At 33.9% G+C, this 22319-nt stretch overlaps 1 protein-coding gene across 8 annotated transcripts in view; it reads right to left on the bottom strand.

The window, feature by feature from the left end:
* Positions 1-20165, bottom strand: part of LOC128222984 (sushi, von Willebrand factor type A, EGF and pentraxin domain-containing protein 1-like) — a 41354-nt gene extending 21189 nt beyond the window's left edge. For 5 of the 8 annotated variants that reach the window (XM_052932202.1, XM_052932197.1, XM_052932199.1 and 2 more), the window contains exons 1-14: positions 20040-20165; positions 18360-18454; positions 17259-17367; positions 16018-16215; positions 15567-15649; positions 14777-15050; positions 8748-8832; positions 8028-8119; positions 6602-6686; positions 6342-6433; positions 4670-4764; positions 4255-4381; positions 3447-3569; positions 2664-3149 (exon numbers count right to left, since the gene is read on the bottom strand). In XM_052932202.1, the coding sequence (XP_052788162.1) occupies positions 2664-3149; positions 3447-3569; positions 4255-4381; positions 4670-4764; positions 6342-6433; positions 6602-6686; positions 8028-8119; positions 8748-8832; positions 14777-15050; positions 15567-15649; positions 16018-16215; positions 17259-17367; positions 18360-18454; positions 20040-20109 (2014 nt within the window). In that variant the 5' untranslated portion in view covers positions 20110-20165. The remainder of the gene's footprint in view (positions 1-2663; positions 3150-3446; positions 3570-4254; positions 4382-4669; positions 4765-6341; positions 6434-6601; positions 6687-8027; positions 8120-8747; positions 8833-14776; positions 15051-15566; positions 15650-16017; positions 16216-17258; positions 17368-18359; positions 18455-20039) is intronic. The other 3 variants (XM_052932201.1, XM_052932203.1, XM_052932204.1) reach the window with 3 other exon arrangements.
* Positions 20166-22319: the final 2154 nt, after the last annotated feature.

Raw genomic sequence — 22319 nt, forward strand, 5'->3', positions numbered from 1 at the left:
CATAGTGCGATATATTTATTTGTAGGGTATATGTAACACAGGACGTATGTAACACAGTGTAGGATACATGTAACATAGTGTATGATGTAGGTAACACAGTGTACAATGTATGTAGGACAGTGTAAGTTGTTTGTTACCCATGTATGGTATATGTCACCCAGTGTAGGATATATGTAGCACGGTGTATGATATATGTAGCACGATGTATGATATATGTAGCACTGTGTAGGATATATGTAGCACGGTGTATGATATATGTCACCAAGTGTAGAATATATGTGGCACGGTGTATGATATATGTAGCACGGTGTATGATATATGTAAAATGGGGTATGATGAACGTATCACAGTGTGTGATATATGTCACCTAGTGTAGGATATATGTAGCACGGTGTAAGATATACGTAACAAGAGGTAGGATGTACGTATCATAGTGTATGGTATATGTCACCCAGTGTAGGATATATGTAGCACGGTGTATGATATACGTAACAAGAGGTAGGATGCACGTATCACAGTGTATGGTATATGTCACCCAGTGTAGGATATATGTAGCACGGTGTATGACATACGTAACATGGGGTATGATGAACGTATCACAGTGTGTGATATATGTCACCCAGTGTAGGATATATGTAGCACGGTGTATGGTATACGTAACAAGAGGTAGGATGTACGTATCACAGTGTATGGTATATGTCACCCAGTTTAGGATATATGTAGCACGGTGTATGACATACGTTACAAGCGGTAGGATGCACGTATCACAGTGTGTGATATATGTCACCCAGTGTAGGATATATGTAGCACGGTGTATGATATACGTAACAAGGGGTAGGATGTACGTATCACAGTGTGTGATATATGTCACCCAGTGTAGGATATATGTAGCACGGTGTAAGATATACGTAACATGGGGTATGATGAACGTATCACAGTGTATGGTATATGTCACCCAGTGAAGGATATATGTAGCACGGTGTATGATATACGTAACAAGGGGAAGGATGTACGTATCACAGTGTGTGATATATGTCACCCAGTGTAGGATATTTGTAGCACGGTGTAAGATATACGTAACAAGAGGTAGGATGTACGTATCACAGTGTGTGTTATATGTCACCTAGTGTAGGATATATTTAGCACGGTGTAAGGTATACGTAACAAGAGGTAAGATATACGTATCACAGTGTGTGATATATGTCACCCAGTGTAGGCTATTTGTAGCACAGTGTATGATATACGTAACAAGAGGTAGGATGTACGTATCACAGTGTGTGGTATATGTCACCCAGTGTAGTATATTTGTAGCACGGTGTATGATATACGTAACAAGTGGTAGGATGTACTTATCACAGTGTGTGATATATGTCACCCAGTGTAGGATATATGTAGCACGGTTTATGATATACGTAACAAGAGGTAGGATGTACGTATCATAGTGTGTGATAAATGTCACCCATGTATGATATATGTAGCACGGTTTATGATATACGTAACAAGAGGTAGGATGTACGTATCATAGTGTGTGATATATGTCACCCATGTATGATATATGTAGCACGGTTTATGATATACGTAACAAGAGGTAGGATGTACGTATCACAGTGTGTGATATATGTCACCCAGTGTAGGCTATTTGTAGCACAGTGTATGATATACGTAACAAGTGGTAGGATGTACGTATCCCAGTGTATGGTATATGTCACCCAGTGTAGGATATTTGTAGCACGGTGTAAGATATACGTAACAGGAGGTAGGATGTACTTATCCCAGTGTGTGATATATGTCACCCAGTGTAGGATATTTGTAGCACGGTGTAAGATATACGTAACAAGTGGTAGGATGTACGTATCATAGTGTGTGATATATGTCACCCAGTGTAGGATGTATGTAGCACGGTGTAAGATATACGTAACAAGAGGTAGGATGTACGTATCATAGTGTGTGATAAATGTCACCCATGTATGATATATGTAGCACGGTTTATGGTATACGTAACAAGAGGTAGGATGTACGTATCACAGTGTGTGATATATGTCACCCAGTGTAGGATGTATGTAGCACGGTGTAAGATATACGAAACAGGAGGTAGGATGTACGTATCCCAGTGTGTGATATATGTCACCCAGTGTAGGATATTTGTAGCACGGTGTAAGATATACGTAACAAGTGGTAGGATGTACGTATCACAGTGTGTGATATATGTCACCCCGTGTAGGATATATGTAGCACGGTGTATGATATACGTTACAAGAGGTAGGATGTGTACGTATCACAGTGTGTGATATATGTCACCCCGTGTAGAATATATGTGGCACGGTGTATGATATACGTAACAAGTGGTAGGATGTACGCATCACAGTGTGTGATATATGTCACCCAGTGTAGGATATATGTAGCACGGTGTATGATATACGTAACAAGAGGTAGGATGTACGTATCACAGTGTGTGTTATATGTCTCTCAGTGTAGGATATATGTCACTCAGTGTGTGATATAGTTCACATAGAGTTAGATTTGTGTAGCCCATGTAATGCTTGTTATCAGGTACGGGATATATATCGAGAAAATTAAATACACACTATATGCAAATTAAAGCACTCGTTTTGTTTGAAAACGTACTGATATGAACATGAACAACACCGTTACCGAATACTTACAACGCCGCTTGAGTTTGGAAATGAATGCAGTGTTAACAAATGTTCTCGTCAATGAATTAATATCGTCCCAGCGGATTGTATTTTCAAAACACAGCAAGTTGTTATATAGGAAGAGAACCTTTCCCCGACTGATCTCAGTCAAACTGATCAACTGCAGTTCTCGAAGGCCATGTGTATCGTTGAATGGGTCATAATTGTTTGCTACAAACAAACTAAAGTCCTCCCCTTTGTAGTGAAATAATTCAGTGCCCCGTACTATCCGTAATTTCGTAAGATTTAGGTAATTCGAGTAAACGTTGACAATGAACACATATCCGTATACTTCTTCAATGTCTGAAAGAAATCCAAGGTCGTACGGTCCTTTCAGATAGGTTAACTCGAGATTTCCGTGGACGTATGAACAGTTTGTATATCGGTCTTTGTAGCTCTCGTAATGTGCATCAGATGTCCCATGCATATAAAACCCGTCATTTGTGCCGCGGCATACTAAAGCATACACATAAATGAATGTATCATGTAACGGTATATTTGTGCAGTGTTGTACCATATATAAGAAATATAATAATGATGATATATATTACGTTTATTAAGAACGATTAAGTACGTTTCAAAATAAATAAGATTAATTTTGAATGGGTTAACTGACTGAACGAAGGCTGCCACCCTACGTTTAATACCATGTGTATACGTATACTGCTGTCTCTTCATGTTTGGCTGGGTAATATAAACAAGTATTTCGGCATTTATAGCAATTAAAAACTAATGCCACTTAATAGGACGTACTCTTTTTACAGGTGCGTGCTTTCAAATCATAGGTGTAAGATTTGTCGCAGCGGCATTTTCCATGCAAGCAGACTAAGCCGTGGTGACAATCGCTGTTAAAGCTACAGTTAGATCCATATGCACCTAAAAGTATTCAAAATTTACATTTGATCAAAATTACATCTCATTGTGCCACCTACCGTCGTAAAATACTAGTATACAACGACGTAGTCTAGTCATATGCAAAATAAGTCAATCCGAATATGACATTGGGGAACCGATCTGATAGTTGCTGTTACATTGTTTGCCATACTTCACTTTATAAAAGCTGTTTCGTTGGCTTAAAGGACGCGTTAAACTGAGATTTACTTGTATTCATTTCTGGTCTTGTTTATTCAGATAAATTACGCATACACATTGAAACTAAGTCAGCCGCGAGCTGATGTTCTGCGAGAGATATATCATAGTTAAATAATGATATCATACATACAAATGGAGTGTTCTGAAGCTTTGACCCAAATATTTCTTTGCCAATTACGTCGAAAGTTACAAAATAAAAGAATGCAGGAATATTTATTTATCTTGTGTATATGATCATGCTTTGTTGTGTATCGGCAGTACAAAGAACCTAAATTGCTGTTGCAATGGCTCGTGGCTCAATGTTTCGTATTTTTGAATATTACTTTTGCATTTTTGCATTGTCTTATCTTTTTCATTTAAAACATATGTTTATTTAATCAAGTTTTGATGATCATGTGTATATCAAGTTCATATGTAGCATACTTTGTTCTTTTTGCATATTCGGCAGATTGACAAAAGGTTTAATTACCTTTCTTACAAGACGGTACGAACGTCATTTTTCCAAGCTCACATTTTATTGGCCAAGTAGATTCTTCTAGGAAATCATCCTTCTTATTGTCATAAAGAGAATAGCCGGCTTCACATGATACTGACACCTGAATAATTGCATTAAAAAATTTTACATTCCGTTTATCATTTATTCCGTGTAATATTTGTTAAAATATCTCAAACATTATAGTACACGAACAATTGAGGGGTGATATTAATCTGATTGAGGAATAATCAAGCCTGATATAGGTAATAATTCAGCTATTGAAACATTATACTTTTTGTTTCACCGAAAACAACTGTTACTTTTCCACTGTGTATCTATGTATCTAATGCATGATATGTTTTTAAAATGAGTCATGCAACATTCAATGTCATTAAGAAAGGGTACGTACACTTTGTCCGCTTTTGATTATTGCTTTTGAATACTTTACGTTGAATATGTCACTTCGAAGTATACCATTTTCTATGTTCGGAGTATCACAAGGCTCTGAAACAAGTTTCAATGATGATGCGATGCAATTTACATTATCGTTTGCATTTGTATAGAGAGAACGAACAGGATTAACTCATTTTAATGGTGAATCTGTACAGGTTAAAATGTTTTCACAGCCTTTTAGATGTGACTCGAATACGTCAGAAACCGATTCTGTTATCCTTTTACAATAAACCTCTAAGGATTCTATGGTTTTTACATTGTGTAAATAAAAGCAATTGATAACGAATACGATTCAGTGGTTTATTCTAATTTGTTTTAGCTCGATGTTGATGAAAGCTAACAGCTTATAGAATCATGATCGACTCCGTTTAGTGGGTAGAAGCCAGTATTGGTGTCCTTTTGAGAGGCTATGAGAAGGTACCCCTGGTGGGGATTGATCCACAACCTCTTGATTAAGAAACGGACACGAATACCACTAGAGCACTCTCTTCCTTTTTATACGACTTAAGCATATAGCGTTATGGAGCAGCAATTTCTAAGTTGATTTCTAAGCAAATCGCTTATTTCGGCGAATATCAAACGCTTGGAAATATAGTGTTATATAAAATACAAAAGTAGATTACACGCGGTCGATTGAAGACATCCTGAAAGTATAAAAACAATCAATCATTCAGTTCAAATTGCAGATATCTATAAAAAATAATATTTTCTTAGTAAGAATGGTGGCTGGATGGGAAACACCAAATTAAAATGATTAACACGAAAACAAATTTTAATATGCGTATCTACACTTTCTTTCTTTCTTGAAAATTGCTTAAGTTAACTAAACATATTACTGACAAATAAATAAAATGCATGGAAAATATGCAATGTACGTGAAATTTTAGAAACAAATCAAAACCCTTTAACAGTTAAAGGCTGAATCATGGGAAGGCATCCCCTGAGTAGGAAAATGTAAGGGGAACGAATAATTCACGACAACGGGCTTCGGACGGTCAAATAACGACATACAAAACTCCATTAATAAACATGTGGTCATAAACGATAGGCATAATGACCTGTAGCCTATTGTTTAAAACTTTGATAAGTTGTCCATTGATTACCTATTGGCTAGATGACTCTTTCAAACGGTTGAATTGGTTAGTGGTTATCTTTACCAATCAATAAACATTTTGGATAACTTTGACCATACCAAAAATAAATAGCTTTATACAATTGACGGCTATAAGAGGACTGGTATAAGCTGAAGCAACCTCCTACTCAGCCAATCAGGGCATTATTGCAAAATAACAAATAAAACATTGCTGTTTATATTTAAAGCTTTTTGCGATCCGATTATTTTATCTAGCTCTTTATTTTTAGCATGAAAAATGATCAATTTTGAAATATGCCCATCCTGTACAGTGTTCCACTTTTGAACTAAATTATGCTCAACCTAGCGATACTAGTTTAAAATATGCTGATACTTACCTATATAATGTTAGTAGTTTAGCATTATGCTAATCCTGTACAGTGATGCTTATTTCGAATTATGCTAATTCTTGTCTTAACAATGCTACCAGTTGCGAAGTAGGCAATATTCTCATGGAAGAAGTTTGAAAAAAAGTCAACGCCTAGGTTTTACTCACTATAGCAATTTAAGTTGTTCTCCCATTGAAGACTTTGAAGACATTCAACTGTTTCAACCCCATCTTTTTCAATGCTGTAGCCTTCATTGCAACTGCAAGTAGGGTCAATCGCGGGATCAATAAACGAAATAGTTGTGTATGTCATTGCAAAACTTTGAATTCATATAATGCCTAGCTTGTGGTTTCAAATTCTGAACTTTACATGACTGTTATATGTACTCTACCTGACGTTACGTTAATAGTTGTGTTACTAAACCTACATAATATGTGCAAAAGTGTATCTCTCTCTGTCTCCAATGTAGGTCACTTCTCCATTTTCTGCCATAAGTTCAGGGCATTTCGGCACTGAAAGTTCAATCAGTTATTGTAATTGCCAAAACACTTGCTTAACATGCTGGATCTGCTTTTTTTTTTTTTTACCGAATTGTCAGTTAAAGTAGTGCTATTTCGTGCATAAGTCGGCCAATTAACTTTATTGGATAGGAAGTTTTAAGTGGCCTGTTACGTCAGGATTCTGTAAGGTTCTTTACTATCTAAATCTTTGCAATGCCGGACATTAACGGCACAAATGATTTTGCACATGCAGTATAGCTCCAAGTAGCATGCCTCTTTTTAAACGGATCAATCATTTGTAATGTGTAAACTATATCATCATATTAATCGTTATACTTAAATCAATAGCTGACTGGACTGATAGCTCGAAAATAACAAACGGTTTAAAAGTGTTACATGGGGTACTAAGTATTAAACAAGTAAACCGACTGTGGTTCATTCCATTTTTTTTATATAAACTATGTAATGCATATTTTGTCTACATTTGGCAATATTTTTATGGATAAAAATATTTAAATCTCTAATATTTTTTGAATTCATTTATGGTTAGTTTTGATTCTTTACAATAATACTTTTTCAAAAACAGACAGGGACATTTTATGCAATATTTCCATTTAAAACATGTTGATTAAGAAACCGTAAATACGTGTATAGAGACACACCCAGCAGGTATCATATTTAATACACAAATATTATGTGAAACATTTTTGTCTGATGTTGCCCTTTTTCTATGCCGCTAAGTTTGTTTTTAATGTGCATTTAAGCTTGTTAGGAACAGCAGAGCATAGGTTAACTAAGTCTTATGCACAAGTACATCGTCTAATCACCAGCAATTATATTATGTATGTCAAGTGTATGGGCACGATAAGTGAAAACATAAGCAGCCTTATTAGTCGTATTTGTAAGTATTTCAACATCATTACTTATTTAATTCTATAGTTAAATGTCCTAATTTCTTTTTTCTCATACAATTTGAAATATCAAGTCATCAGTGCCTACACATGGTTCAACATGCTTTTGTTTAAAAAAAAAATAGGCTTAAAACGATACTTTTTAATGGCTTTATGTGTAAGTGTAAGATTAACCTTTTTACCATAAAAGTGTTGAGAGCTGTGTTGCGGCTGTAAATATTTACCCTGTACTTCGTCCACGGTAAATTTATTTATTATTTGGATATCTAGTATCATTAAATCTATCAAACTGGTGTTTCATACTGTAAATGTAGTTCGTGCTTTCAAGAGATCTACCGTCGAGAACGTGTCTAATATTCCCAATGAAACATTTCGTTTTGCTTAATACATAATTGTTGCAATTGTAATGCAAGATGAAAAGTACATTTTTACTTTCACTTACATGTCTTGATGCAACGTAGGTCGTTGTCCCATTTTAAGGTAGGAAGGCACTCAGCCACTTGAAAACCACCAAACATGTAACCATCTGCGCATCTACAAGGTTAAATGCGTTAGATAAATTGTAGGATAAAAAACACACCCATACACACACGCACACGCACGCACGCACGCACGCACGCACGCACGCACATACGCCCACACACACACACACACACACACACACACACACACACACACACACACACACACACACATATATATGTAAAGTATATTATTATTTATATTATTATTATTATTATTATTATTATTATTATTATTATTATTATTATTATTATTATTATCATTTATATTATTATTATTATTATCATAAGTAGTAGTAGTAGTAGTAGTAGTAGTAGTAGTAGTAGTAGTAGTAGTAGTAGTAGTAGTAGTAGTAGTAGTTGTTGTTGTAGTAGCAGCAGCAGCAGCAGCAGTAGTAGTAGTAGTAGTAGTAGTAGTAGTAGTAGTAGTAGTAGTAGTAGTAGTAGTAGTAGTAGGAGTAGTAGTAGTAGTAGCAAAGTATTATTTGGGCTTAGTTTGACATCAATTGCCAAACACAAGAAATTACCTAAGAAGTAATAGTATTTGGCTAGAACAAGCACTTACTCCTTGCAGTAAAACAGCGTTGGTTATATTTTAAGCCTTATGCGAAAATATTTTATATGATTTAATATAGACTTACTTCTTAATATATGCCATATGGTATATCTCTCTGTTCCCCATGTAGCCAATTTCTCCGTTTTCTATTTGTATTTCTGGGCATCGTGCTGGAAAAGCCAAATCAAGTTAGAATTACAATTTATACTAGTTTTAACGGACATGTTGTCGAATATAGCGACATCAATTGAAAACTTGAATAAGTAGTTTAATGCGAAACATTACTTGATTAAATGGTTCTTTTTTCGTAAACGAATATTTGTAAACGAAATGGGTACTTTACCTTCAATGTTTGTTTTAACACATTTTTTTTCAAAAACACATAGATTCTTTTCCAGAGCCATATTCCCTGGGGACGCATAACTTTAAAAAGAGTTTTGTTCGTGTTTCGGAATGATCAGGAATATGAATCACGGCATGTAACATGTCAAATAAAATGTGTCAGATGCACGATTGCTGTTACCTCATTGTCAAAGTTGAGGAGAAAGCTGGAATACTATAAAAGTACCTCTTTCCTCAGAATATATGTGGATGTAACATTTTTCAAATTAACTATTATAGAAGATAAACAATTGCGAACTTCAATAGTTTATCAACGTTTATACATTAAGAGTCCGTTTCCTGTTTTATGATCCGAAATAGATTATTCATATGATAAGTGACTTGTTGTTTGCGCAACGTACAGCCCGGTTTTATGCTGTTCTGACTGTTTTTATTGAAATATTGCTAACTTTGATTTAAATCAGAATAGGATGCAATAAAACGTTGTATTGCAACAATAGTAGGTTTGTTTACACCAATATTGAAACCATGGTAAAACAACATTTAAATAGTAAGGCCTCAATGTTCCGTTCAAGTTACAATATACTTATATATTTACACCTCAACTTCCATTCCTTAAATGAACTGCCTTTCGGAAATTGCGGTTATTATCCGGCAAACGCAACAAGTTCGGATATGTGCGGATCGCGAATCACCGCATAAAAAATATACATGAAATCTTGTTATTGTTTGTATTTGTCCCACAAACATTTTAGAAAGTGTTAACTTATGTTAATTTTATTGTTGCCATTAGCGTTTTAATCTTACGTTTAAAAGTAATGCTATTATCAGGGTTATGAAAGCAATTGGGCTGGTCAAAGAACGCAGGGAGTCCTTCCCACTTAAACCAATACGACTGTGTTCATGCGCCGCAACTTTTTTATTCCTTAAAACAATGCAAAGGAAGAAACAAACACACTACACTAAATAACCTTCACTTAAAATTTATTTTGTTGGTGATTCACCGAACAGTTTTGAGTATGTACGCAAAGAGACTTGTTTAAATGTTTAATGTCTGCATTGATGTTTAAAACTTTGTTGAACTTGAATAAGTGAAATCAATGTTTGAAATCACATCGTTAATAATTCAAATATCAAAGCGTAACTAACAACTTGAGGAATATAGCTTTTCCGGTAACATTTTTAAGTATTTATTAAAAAGAGCTCTAAATTGAGCTGTTGAGAATTATTTTTTTTCAATAAAGTAAGCATTTTGAAATCATGTTTAGTTTTAATTTCTGACCGTATTAAAGATGAACGAGTCGCTAGGGAGAAATAATGTTTCATTCAGTATCAATTTTTCATTTAAAATAACTTCTCCACACACATGTTGTGAAACCGTTAATTAACAAGTGTTTTTAATTCAAAAATAATTCAATTTTTGGCAAGTTATACCTACATCAAATTGATTTGTGCCTATTTATAATTGACCCCCTTATTTTTTAAGAATCTGTTTTTCACTCGATACTTTAGAGAGCACCATTTAAGAAACGCGACGATTGCCTGACACGGCCAAAAATATTTAATGATTGATACACCACCACTTTCGTATTAACGTATTTCAAGTAAACTCACAACAAAACATCGCTTGTTGTTTACAGTAGAGTTTTACTTGCAATATGATGAGTTAAATTCACGTATGTATATTATTTTACCTCCTGACCACAGGTAGCTACGCCGTAACGTTTTGCATGAATTTAATACTTATTATCGATTAGTTTTGGGGTCAGAATTTTTTTAACATTTGATATATTTATTTTATTTCTTATGATTTGTATTCATTGTTTATAAACATCTTTTTATCCACATTGCAAGTATTTCTTGAGATAATCATTTCGATTTAAAATATCAAAGTACGCCGTGGTGCCGTGGAACATATATTGTCATTCTATTTTTAGCAAAACTAGTTCACAATTTTGTGTAACATTGTACTTATGGCTTTGTTTGATAAAGTGTTTAATGGATCCACCGCTTAATTTTTTTTAACTCAAGAAAATAGGTACACAACTTCTTGCTTTTTTCCGTAAAGAAGGGTACATTTTATGAAATTGTTTTAGTAAAAATGGCCATTTTCGTCTGTATTCTCCTGACACACGCCCGAACAACAACAGGTAGGTCTTTGACGTCGTCGAAACGTCAGCCTCTCAACTCGTTCTTGATGGTGGGAAAAAGCCAAAAGTCACATGGTGCTAGATCCAAAGAGTACGGGGGATGTTGCATAGTTTTAATATCAAGTACAGCTAAACGACAGACATGTATGTTGGTGCGTTGTCATGGTGAAAATTGCCGACAAGCTGTTAGATAAATTAAATAACAAAAAATAACAGGAAGTTCAAATAACTTTTTCAAAATCAGAAAATGGAGCTCAATTATATTATTATATTATTTAACGTTTGCACCAACGAGGAATAACAAAGAAATGTCCTCCAACAGTATTAATTAATTTATTTAATACACGGTTTGTAATTTTGACCCTTCTACCTATCAATATTAACACCTCAACTTCCATTCCTTAAATGAACTGCCTTTCGGCAAATGCGTTCATCAATCGATGTTTTTGATAAATATATTGCATTTCTGTCAGCAGTTCAGACATTTGTGGCAATGTTTATTGTGCTTGTTATGTGTCTAATTTTACTGGGCGATTTGACAGACGCCAAAAGAGGTGTGCGTTTTTGTACGCGGTCGTGAATTTCCAAATTAGCGCACTGTTGCTAAATAGCGCAATATATTGACGACGCTGTAGATTGAATTTTACAAATTAAAATGCATGCGTAACACGACCGATTTATTGGCACAACAAAGTTCACAAAAACTAGACATCTTTTCCAAAGATAGAAAATCAATATAAATTTTGTAAAGACGTAACCTGTTGTCAATCAAAAGCTTCAAATATATGCGGGAATTCTTAAAACCTATTAAATGACTACACTGAAAATCCAGACTTTAACGTTATCCACATTGAGCTCTAGGAAGTTTGGTAAGTTCTAGACGATAAGATAGTATGTTCCGAGCATTTACACTCACCACAATACACGGCACTAGATTCCCCGCATTTCAATTGAAACATGTATTAACCTCTGGAAAAGAAAACAGAGGCCGTGTTCGTACTCACTGTGTTCCACTCATTTGTCCTACAACGTGAGACGCATTTGAGCGTTTTACAAGTATAACAAAATGTTGTGGCTCCGATGATTGTCGGCCGTTAACAATCATTTTCTCATTCACATATATGCAACAGCAAACATTGCGCAGTACGGTTAAATTCTAGCCTAGACGCCCGTCCTTGGTCGGCCAACGGATGAAGCGGATCTGCTTGTATCTAATCGTATTTCTTTTCAACAACAGATGTCTTATTGTAAGAAGGTTGTGCATGTAATATTAACTTATGCTTATACACTTAAAACATAAACAAACAGAGTTTCAAATGCAAAAATGGTTGAACGTAACCAATATGTTTTCGATAAAACTACTTATTCCGATTAGAAGTACAAACAATGATATGACAATGTAAACATTACAGAGTAAACCAAGTAGAAACAGAAGTTTTTTTATATAACTAAATATTCAACTTTACAACCAACATACACAGATGGAGAGTATAAAATGGTATCAAATGGTCTGGTATTGATTATTTTTTATATATATATGGAAATTTAGTGATCTATTTACTGCCCTGTCTTGTGTCCTGCAACTTGTAACCACATTTGAAGTCATTAAAAACAATCGCGAAATATTAATCTAAGCATGGCGTCATTATTTAATTGGTTAAGTTTATTTATGTGCATGTTTTCAAAAACGGAATCGGATTAGGCGACAATTTATACAACAATATACATGCACGCTCCAGGAGGAGCACGTATTAAATCAAAACCACATAATTAATTAAATACTTGCAATTCTACATTATTATATTAAGGAAACACATAGAGTTGTATTTATTATTTCGCTTGCTCGGCTTATGCCATGATTTAGTAAACCGTTAGGTTATAACAACTTGTGGCGCTGGGGCAACGTAACTTTGAGTGCTTGTAAATATCTCCAGTGAACTTTTACTTAGCAACCATACCATTTATATATCGATAAAAAACAACGACAGAAATACACACAACCAAACATGAAACAAATATCATTTTCTGCGTCTGAGTGAAAATTATTTCCCCTTGTAATTGAATAACCGCCAGGTGGACGTTTATATGCGCGCGTGGTTCATAGGCAGGAGTATTTCGTGCACATATGAATGTAAAGGCATTCAGCACTGGGAAGCCGATACGCTCACATCGATACAATTGATTGTAAAATTCTACAAGCAAGTGTATAAGGTGAACGTTTTCTGTTATTATGCAATTTCGTTATATGAATGATCTTTATGTTCTCATTTGTAAACCTAGCGTTGTAATTGACACTTGTATAACTTGATATAGTACGTGTACTTGAATCATATAAATGATATGTATTTTACACCTAATTGTTTAGGAGCTTACGGATGATGAGGCCCAACATCTAGTGGTACGAGACAAATCCTGAAAATCTGTATGACAAACGGGCAGAGGTTTCTGAGTTTTCCCCATAAGGAGGTTTTTATCTATTGTTTTCCTCGGTCAGTCGACCACGTCTGTAAGCTCCATTTTTGTCAGGCATGTTGATAATAAGACAAAATTTGCTCATGTTGCATGTTTATGCTCTATATGTTTATTGGTTTCCCAAATCGCTTCACTGAGACTTCCAAAATAAAACCATTGAAACGTATTGATTTTGTTGTTTCCTATAGGATATGAGGTTATAGAATGGTATTAAGCGATATGATAAATATCTATCGTTTCAAAAAAATATTGCGAGACATTTAAATTGTAAGTATTAAGCATTGAAAAGTAATTCTTATAATTTGCTATATATTATATTTCAGTTGCAATGTCAGAAAAATCCAGTTTGCTTTCCATTCCCTTTTTTACCCAAAAGTATGTTACTTCAGCTTATCAAGTACTACAGAGAAATTAACAAGCACGTTTTAATGGTTTAACTTAAGGCTTCATACAACCATCTCGCGTTTACATCCTCGCACTGAAGTGCAACCCATTGAAGCACTCAACAAATTGTTGTTTTTCTCGGGAGAACGCCGTCGAAGAATTAGGTCATTTTGAAATTAGATCTTATATTATAATTTATTAGGTAACCAAATATACATTTTGATGATGAAACATGTGTCAGTATGTGTGTTGAAATACTGCTTATGTTTAAGTTTTAGTCTTACTTTAACATAATGTTCATTCATATCACAGGTATTTTAAGGAAGCTTATATTCATTTTAATAGTAGAACAATGGTATTTTAAGGATGCTTATATTCATTTTAATAGTAGTACAATGGTAATTTAAGGATGCTTATATTCATTTTGATAGTAGTACAATGGTATTTTAAGGGTGCTTATATTCATTTTAATAGTAGTACAATGGTAATTTAAGGATGCTTATAATCATTTTAATAGTAGTACAATGGAATTTGAAGGATGCTTATATTCATTTTAATAGTAGTACAATGGTAGTTTAAGGATGCTTATATTCATTTAACAGAAGTACAATGGTAAGGCTTAATCGAAATTTGAAAGATGATACATATTGTCAAGTTGTACTAGTTAAGTTGACTAAATATAACTTAAAGGAGTTAAAATCAAATAATTGGTCTTAATTGGATTAGAACGTTATTGCTAACCGGACTACTTGTAATTAATAAATACCATGATCATTATCATCTGCTCTTGTTGTATCTGCTACTGTTGTATCTGCTCTTGTTGTACCTGCTGATGTTGTATCTACTGATGTTGTATCTGCTTCTACTGATAAACTTGATTCCGCTGTAGGTATAACGTTCTCTTGTTGATCCCTTCTGTCTTGTGATAGTTGACATGTTCTGTTACCTATCGTACCGTTCTTGCATATCAAAGTGAAACTTGCGTCATTGCCCTCCACATTGCTTTGAGGGCTGTATCCTTTATGGCAAGTAACTGTAATCTGTTAAGATAACCTGTCATTTGTTGTAGGCGACTCACACATATGTTAATTTTGGATGCCTGTTGACCACATATTAGTTTGGTATCTTTAAATGTTTTTTTTGTGTTTATAACAAGAACATATAATACTTTTACCGAAAATTGTATCAAATACCTCGGTTGAAATAAAGAGCAAAATTATGCAAACTGTTATAACTTTATGAATGATGTACTTTCAGTCATTTATTTTACATCCCAGTATAGAATGGAAACAAATACATTTTTTAGATGATACTAAAATTTTATAAGGTCACCAGACATCCACATTCATAAATATATCTAATGGAGCTTTCAAAGAAAAGTATGTGTCGACCGGTTATCTCAATCAATAATTGCAGTCATAATTGTTAGTTATGATAAATGCAACAAGTTTTGATACGGTCAATGTTACGCCTTTGTGCCAATTATAATAACTTAACATGTGTCACACAAGGAACTAAACAGTAGAAAATCATTCATGATCATATTGTTAATTTACGTTTTCTCCGTCCTTCAGCTTATCCGTGTTCGCACCATTTGAGCGTTTGATGTTCGCATTTAAAATATCTGGGATAGCACATCCTGAAAGTTGTTATACAACGCAAACAGTAAATGAAAATATGAATGGAAATATAATAATACCACTTAATCCAGGTAGTAGAAATGTTAAAAATAAAACAATAATAGTCCATCTTAAGTATTTTCAGGTGGAAAACAACCCTTTAAACAAAAAGTACTTTCATCAGAACCGTATCAACAACATATGAAAACAATATTTTCTTTTAGAGAATAACAAAGATGTTATATGTAACTCTGCAAATCGATCCTTTGACTTTCACTCCCTTTACTTAATGAGTAAAAGCTATAAAAGTTGGTAAATTTTGAATGATCATCTGGCTGATAAAATACAGAGAAAAAGACACGAAAACAGAACATTTCTAGAGACTTACTCTCTACGCAATGGTACATTTTGTTGAACCGCCCTTTCAGGCACTGTATTTCTGAATTAGAATCCTCAGCGTTTCCCATTTGATCAAAGTTTCTATCGCAAACGACGTTCACTGTCTCTTCATGCGCGACCTCACCATCTAACTCATTTTCTAATAGGAAAAACCGACGACCACTTTCCTTATTAAATCTACATGGCTCTGAAGGTAAATACAAACATGATAAAACATATTGGCGACCATTACCAGTCTAATTTTCAGCTTTTACATTACGCCTTGTAGGCAAAACATTTAAATATAGGAAAAAGAGCATTGATTTAAAACGATATCATTCTAATGCGTGCACCCAAATGATACCATTTTGGCATATAAGATATTTGCCGCACAAACGATTTCAAATACAAATGAAAATACGCATGGTATTGGTAATACAAGTCAAGTGGTCAATAATTAAAACAAGGTGAGGCACACTGATCTGTCATAGTTACACTAAACCGAGAACACAAAAAACAACAAGAATATATTTGGGTCGACATGCATTAAACAATTTATTAAGTCATTATGATTCAATTGAAGAACGCTATTGTGCAGTCGAGATAAAGATAGAGATTTCAAGTATGAAGCAATATGATATTTTCAACATTAAAAAAATCCAATTCGGTAATAAAGGTGGCTTAGAGGTGACATACCTGGTAAGTGTTCTTATTTTTCTCGTTAAAACAACTTACGTATATCTTTTAAACGATTTAGTAACTCGTTAAAACGGCTTTATAACTCAATATAACTGCATACACTCGTTTTATAATATTTTTTATGTTTGTTACTTTGGAAACGATTATAGTAATTGGAGTTAACTGATTCAGAAATCATTAGAACCAACGGATCACATGTGAACTTTGATGCTCATCTTTTTGAAGAAAATCGCCATTCTTCCTCTTTCGTATCAATGTAATGGGAGTAGAAAAGGTGTCCCCATCCATAGAAAATAGTTGAACAATATAGTTATAACGGAACCATTTTTAAGTATTCTCGTGATTCTAAACGCCAAAATTCAGTGCAAATACGAAAAGTTTTAACCAGCGAAAAGTGACATGTTGATAGTCACGCATCAAACTTTATTTCTGATTTCGAGATGAAAGCAAATGCCATTTCGGGGAAACAAAAACTAGCATGTACGCTCGAGCGTACTGGAGAATGCCCATGCACGCCTGTGAACGTCTAGACATCAAGAGCATGTACAGTACCTGGTTCACATATCGGGAATGATCCTCTTGGCTTCCAGACACCATTCCGGCATGTTTTGACATCGGAGGACACTGTTATACTAGTTCCGTTTTCACATACGACACTGACCTGTTTTATAAAAAACCCATGACATTTATGACTGTTAAAAGGGCGTTATCAATAAAACAGACGGACGTTTTTTTCATTACATCCTATTTCGGGGTCACATGAGTGTACATTTTTAATTGACATTGGTGAGGAAGTAATTGTTTGTTCATTTTCACGAACTCTTAGGAACCCGAGTCATAAATATGTGAATTGTGACTTTCTGATGATCCCAACATCAATTTGGTAGCATTTGAAAGAGTTTTGTATACAGAAAAATAACATGTTTAATAAACAAAAATAACAAATAAGAATTATTAACTTTTAAACATTAAAAGATATCACATTTGGTTCAAATTCCATTAGAAATAAGTGGCATATTTACAAACTAAAATATGTGATGTATTGGCGTTTTCTTACATTTTAATAATCAGCAAGCAAGTACGTTCCATATGGTATAAAACTTGTATTGAGCTACCTGGTTTAACAATTAACGTTAACGTTAATGGGGCTATCAAAAATAAAACTAGCTTATTTGTGGGTCGGATTCATATAGAACCGTCAATACTTATGGCAATTCCCTATACTCGTACATATCATACAATACATCCACGGATACATCCCACAAACATTGTCGTCATGAACTATTTCAGCGATAATGACTATGACTTGTCCAGACCAATGGGCATGTTTTTCTCTCAGTACTTAATATTTTCTGTTGTTTTGATAATATGATCTTTATAATCGAGGATAAGTTGTGTTTTACATTTGTAATGCTATTAAAAAGAATGAAGATTGAAGGTTTGTGCATATTCAACATAAAATCCATTATGGATGAACAAAACGTATCTATATTTTAGTCTGTCTGTATTTTAATATGTTTATTTTATGTATTACAACATTGTTTGAAATATTAGTAACAATATATCTTTTCAGTAAGGTTTCAATCACCTTAAAAAATGAACGGATATTAATGCACTGTACTGTATAATCGCTGGTGTATTTCTACAACATACCTTGTCCTTATGTAAGACAGTTCTGACTGCGATAAATGCTTTTCCGTTGACATAATATGAGGCGTATGGATAGTCTGGAAGTGAACAGTTCAACGCTGAAAAGGGGATTGTATCGAAAATAAAGAAATTTCAAATGATTTTGTTTTAATGAATATCGGTGAATTTATTATATTTTTTGTCTGCTTTTTAAACATGTTGGTGGTTTATTAATAATAATACGTGCCAAAAAATTAAATTTGCAATTGGAAGCAAAATGTTTAATTATGCGCTGACTTTGTTTTAATGAAAATGATGAAATTCAATATAATGGCTGAGTTGAGTGCGGTTACTTTTAAATAAATGCTTTTTAAAAAGTCCAGACACATATTCAATACTCCATTAACCATTATTACCGATTGCGATTTCTTTTATCAAATTGGTATTTATGTCAAGCGCGTTTTCACCAACCAATGTTAGTTAAAATGCCACAACGTCGTGAGGAGCTGTGCAATCTATCTGGTAATTAAACTTGGTCCTCATATAATGTCCTTGGATATTGATACATAGTAATATGGTTAACCTGGTTAACGTTTCATAACACATGTGCTCTAGTTTGTTATCAAACGAATTCGCATGTTCACTACTAAATTTATGCCATGTTATCAAGATTTCATCAAGAAAAAATATGATTAAATTTCATGAATATTAGACCGAATATAATGTCTTTAGTGTTTTCCAAAGATCTTCTTAAAAATTGCCACAGTCACCTACCCTTTGACCCCACGTTAACACTTTCACAAACGGTGGATTTTTCATCATGGGGAACATAATGATAAAGTTTGAACATTATCTGATTAATACCTACAAATATATGGTCCTTAACATAATATAAAATTAACGGACGGACGAACAGAAGGACGGACGGACAAGGCTAAAACAATTTTCCCGTCCCGAAACAGCAGCTACACAAACGTTGTGAAGTATATGTGATGCAATAATGTTTAAGTACAATAACTTCAATATTAGTGCTACTTGAATGCGGTCGTTTAAGTGGAAAACTTGGGCACCAGGACACGCATGACTTTTACAGGAAAGCGTCTTGCCTACACTCTTTACTGTCAGCAATCAATTGTCATACAATATTTAAAAATGAGACGAAACATTTTTACAAATGAGAAATATTGACACAAGAACGCCATGCTGGTCCTAGATCGCTCACCTGTAAAACGGTCTAAACTGTTGAATTTTCCATCAAGTAATATTTCAAAAGATGTTATAAAATAAAACAGAGATAAGTCATGTTTTGTTTTTCCATCATATAACCTTGAATAGGGGTGATGTACTTGTATTCAATATTTAGAACTTACATTTCAGTTGTTTTTTTTAAATCTCAGTAAATGCTGTTAATAAAAACCACCAATATTCATAAGTTTATGAAGATGCACTGCTAAAGCAAACTTCTAACTTTCATAGAGAGGTGCCTCGCCTTGTGGTACCATTCCCGTAAACAGGAGTAGAGTGGTGATGATTTAAGTACAATAAGATTTAACATTGCCAAACCTCTGAAGACGTTATACCTTCTTAGGTTATTTGGAGGCGTTACAATGGATTGAACTAAAATTTCACCAAACCTCGTATAATTATAAAAATACACACTAGGTCTCATGTTTCCATATGTCCAACAAAAAATAAATCCCTTACCTTGTTCAGTTTTGGTTAAAAAAACACTCATGACAAATAGTGTTAAAACGCGCACAAATAACATTTCCATCACTTACAAGTTCACCAAAAGCATTTGGCTATTTTAGGGTTAACTATGACTTTATAGATACTTCCACTTTGTAGGCCGACCAAGAAAAATATTTGGTTCAGACGTTCGATAACATAGATCTAAAATGATATAAACATAACGAGTGGACGACAAGGGCATAGTTTGTTAAAATAAAGTGTATCTTAAACATCTGGGTTAATCATCGTGATGCTTGTTTAATCTTGATTATTTAATGATTAGGTACTGTGGTTTGCAATTTGACTAGCAAGCTGACAAGTTGATGGCACACCTAGCTAATACTCAAGCACCGCCCACATAGTTACAGTTCTTTTCTTACATATACGCTCCGAGTTGTCTTTTTATGCGCTGTTTGAAGAATTACTTCACTAAATTTGGAAGTTATTGCTTTTTTTCGAAATTATTCAAAAATTATGAAACTACAACTAAAATATAATACATATGTTCAAACACATCATATTTTTGTAAGTAGTTGATGTTTGTTAGTATTTTTTTATTGTTTTAAATGTTAAGTGCATCTAATCATGCAAGGAAGACAAGTCTGTTCTGCACAATTTAAGTTTTATACATCCTGTAGGTTACACGGATATTTAGTTCCCCCATTTTGGTTATCGCTCCAAAACATGAATCTCATTACCTTCCAAATCCTATTTCAATGTAATTTTCATGACCATTAAAGTTCCAACATGTCTTCCCCAGCTTAATTTCTGACCAGCGTATGATTAGGGATAAAGCGATAATCGATAAATGTCAAAAGCCGATCGTTTACGATTTAAGTCGGCGAAAACCGATCGCTTATCACAATTAGATGCAGCTTGTAATATTTTTATACCACTTAAATTTGAATATTTTCACAAAATCTTTACTTTGTAAAATGATCGAATGGCTTGACAGAATATTTCAGATGATCAATTATGGTTAAAAAGACTGATTTTTCAAACCCGATGAAATAATTTTGGAATGGAAAATGTTACTTTGCAATACAGTTTATACTTACGGTGGTAATTCAAATATAAGCCATTGATTTTAAGTGATTGGTCACTTAGATAATAACATCTCCATTTTCTCACAAATGAGTCAAAATGCATCCAACGCTTGCAACAACGCCCGTCTCCTACGTTACAAATATTTATGTGGCAAGCAGTAAAGTCTCGGAAATATACCAAATTTAGAATCGTAATTTCAAATCAACAACAACAACAACAACAATACCAACAACAAAACAACAATAAGAACAACAACTAATGGGAGTTTAGCTTGCAGAATGGTCAGTACATTTTTGTTAGTTTAGCTTGTTGAATGGTCAATGTATAACCGGAAGTTAAGCTTAGAAAGGTCAGCGATTAGGAAGTTAGGCTTCTGGAACGGTCAGTATTAATATTCAAAATGTTTATACAATTAAATGAAAGAAAAACAACTTATGTATATTAGATTGCTTTTGCCTATCGAATTATTTACATGAAGAGTCGGTTTCCGATTCTAGTATTTCGAAGTGGTTTTGTGATATGGTAAGTGCGTTACTTCAAATTGTGTCACAAATGGCCCAGCTATATGCCGTTACGAACTTATTTATAAATAAAATGTTTTCAATATCGCCTAGTAGCAAATTTTGATTTTAGATGCTGTCCATTCCATTCGTATAAATCTGTATAAGTCATTACAGAAATAAGAAGAACAACATTTTAACAGTTGGGCTTAAATGTTCCGTTCATGTAACGAATTAATGATAACCATGCAAACAAAGAAACAAACGACATGTACAATAGCCTTCACTTGAGATTCAGGTTGTTGATGATTCATTTCGAGTGTGTACTTGAGCCTCGTTCACATACTTTATGTCGGCGACCAAGATGAACTCTCACTCTCAACTAATTGATGTACCACAATTGATAGAATCGTTTAAATTTACCAAAAAGATGAATAAATATCGAATTTCTGTTACAAAATAAATACTTTAGGATCTACCAGTCATTGTGTAATCTGTGCTTTTTCAGCTATTAAATATACGGTTACAATACTCTTATCAGTAATTAATATTTTCCATAAATGCATAATTTAGTTATTAGTGAAAGGTTTATCACTCATAACTTATGTTTGTTAAACAGGTGTATGTGTTGATTTTAAATACGAGTGTTCCTTTAAACATTGTTGAAATTTAGTGATCATACCCTCTGTATGTAAACTAACTCAAT

The sequence above is a fragment of the Mya arenaria genome, chromosome 17, assembly GCF_026914265.1.
Source record: "Mya arenaria isolate MELC-2E11 chromosome 17, ASM2691426v1".
NCBI classification, from domain to species: Eukaryota; Metazoa; Mollusca; class Bivalvia; order Myida; family Myidae; genus Mya; species Mya arenaria.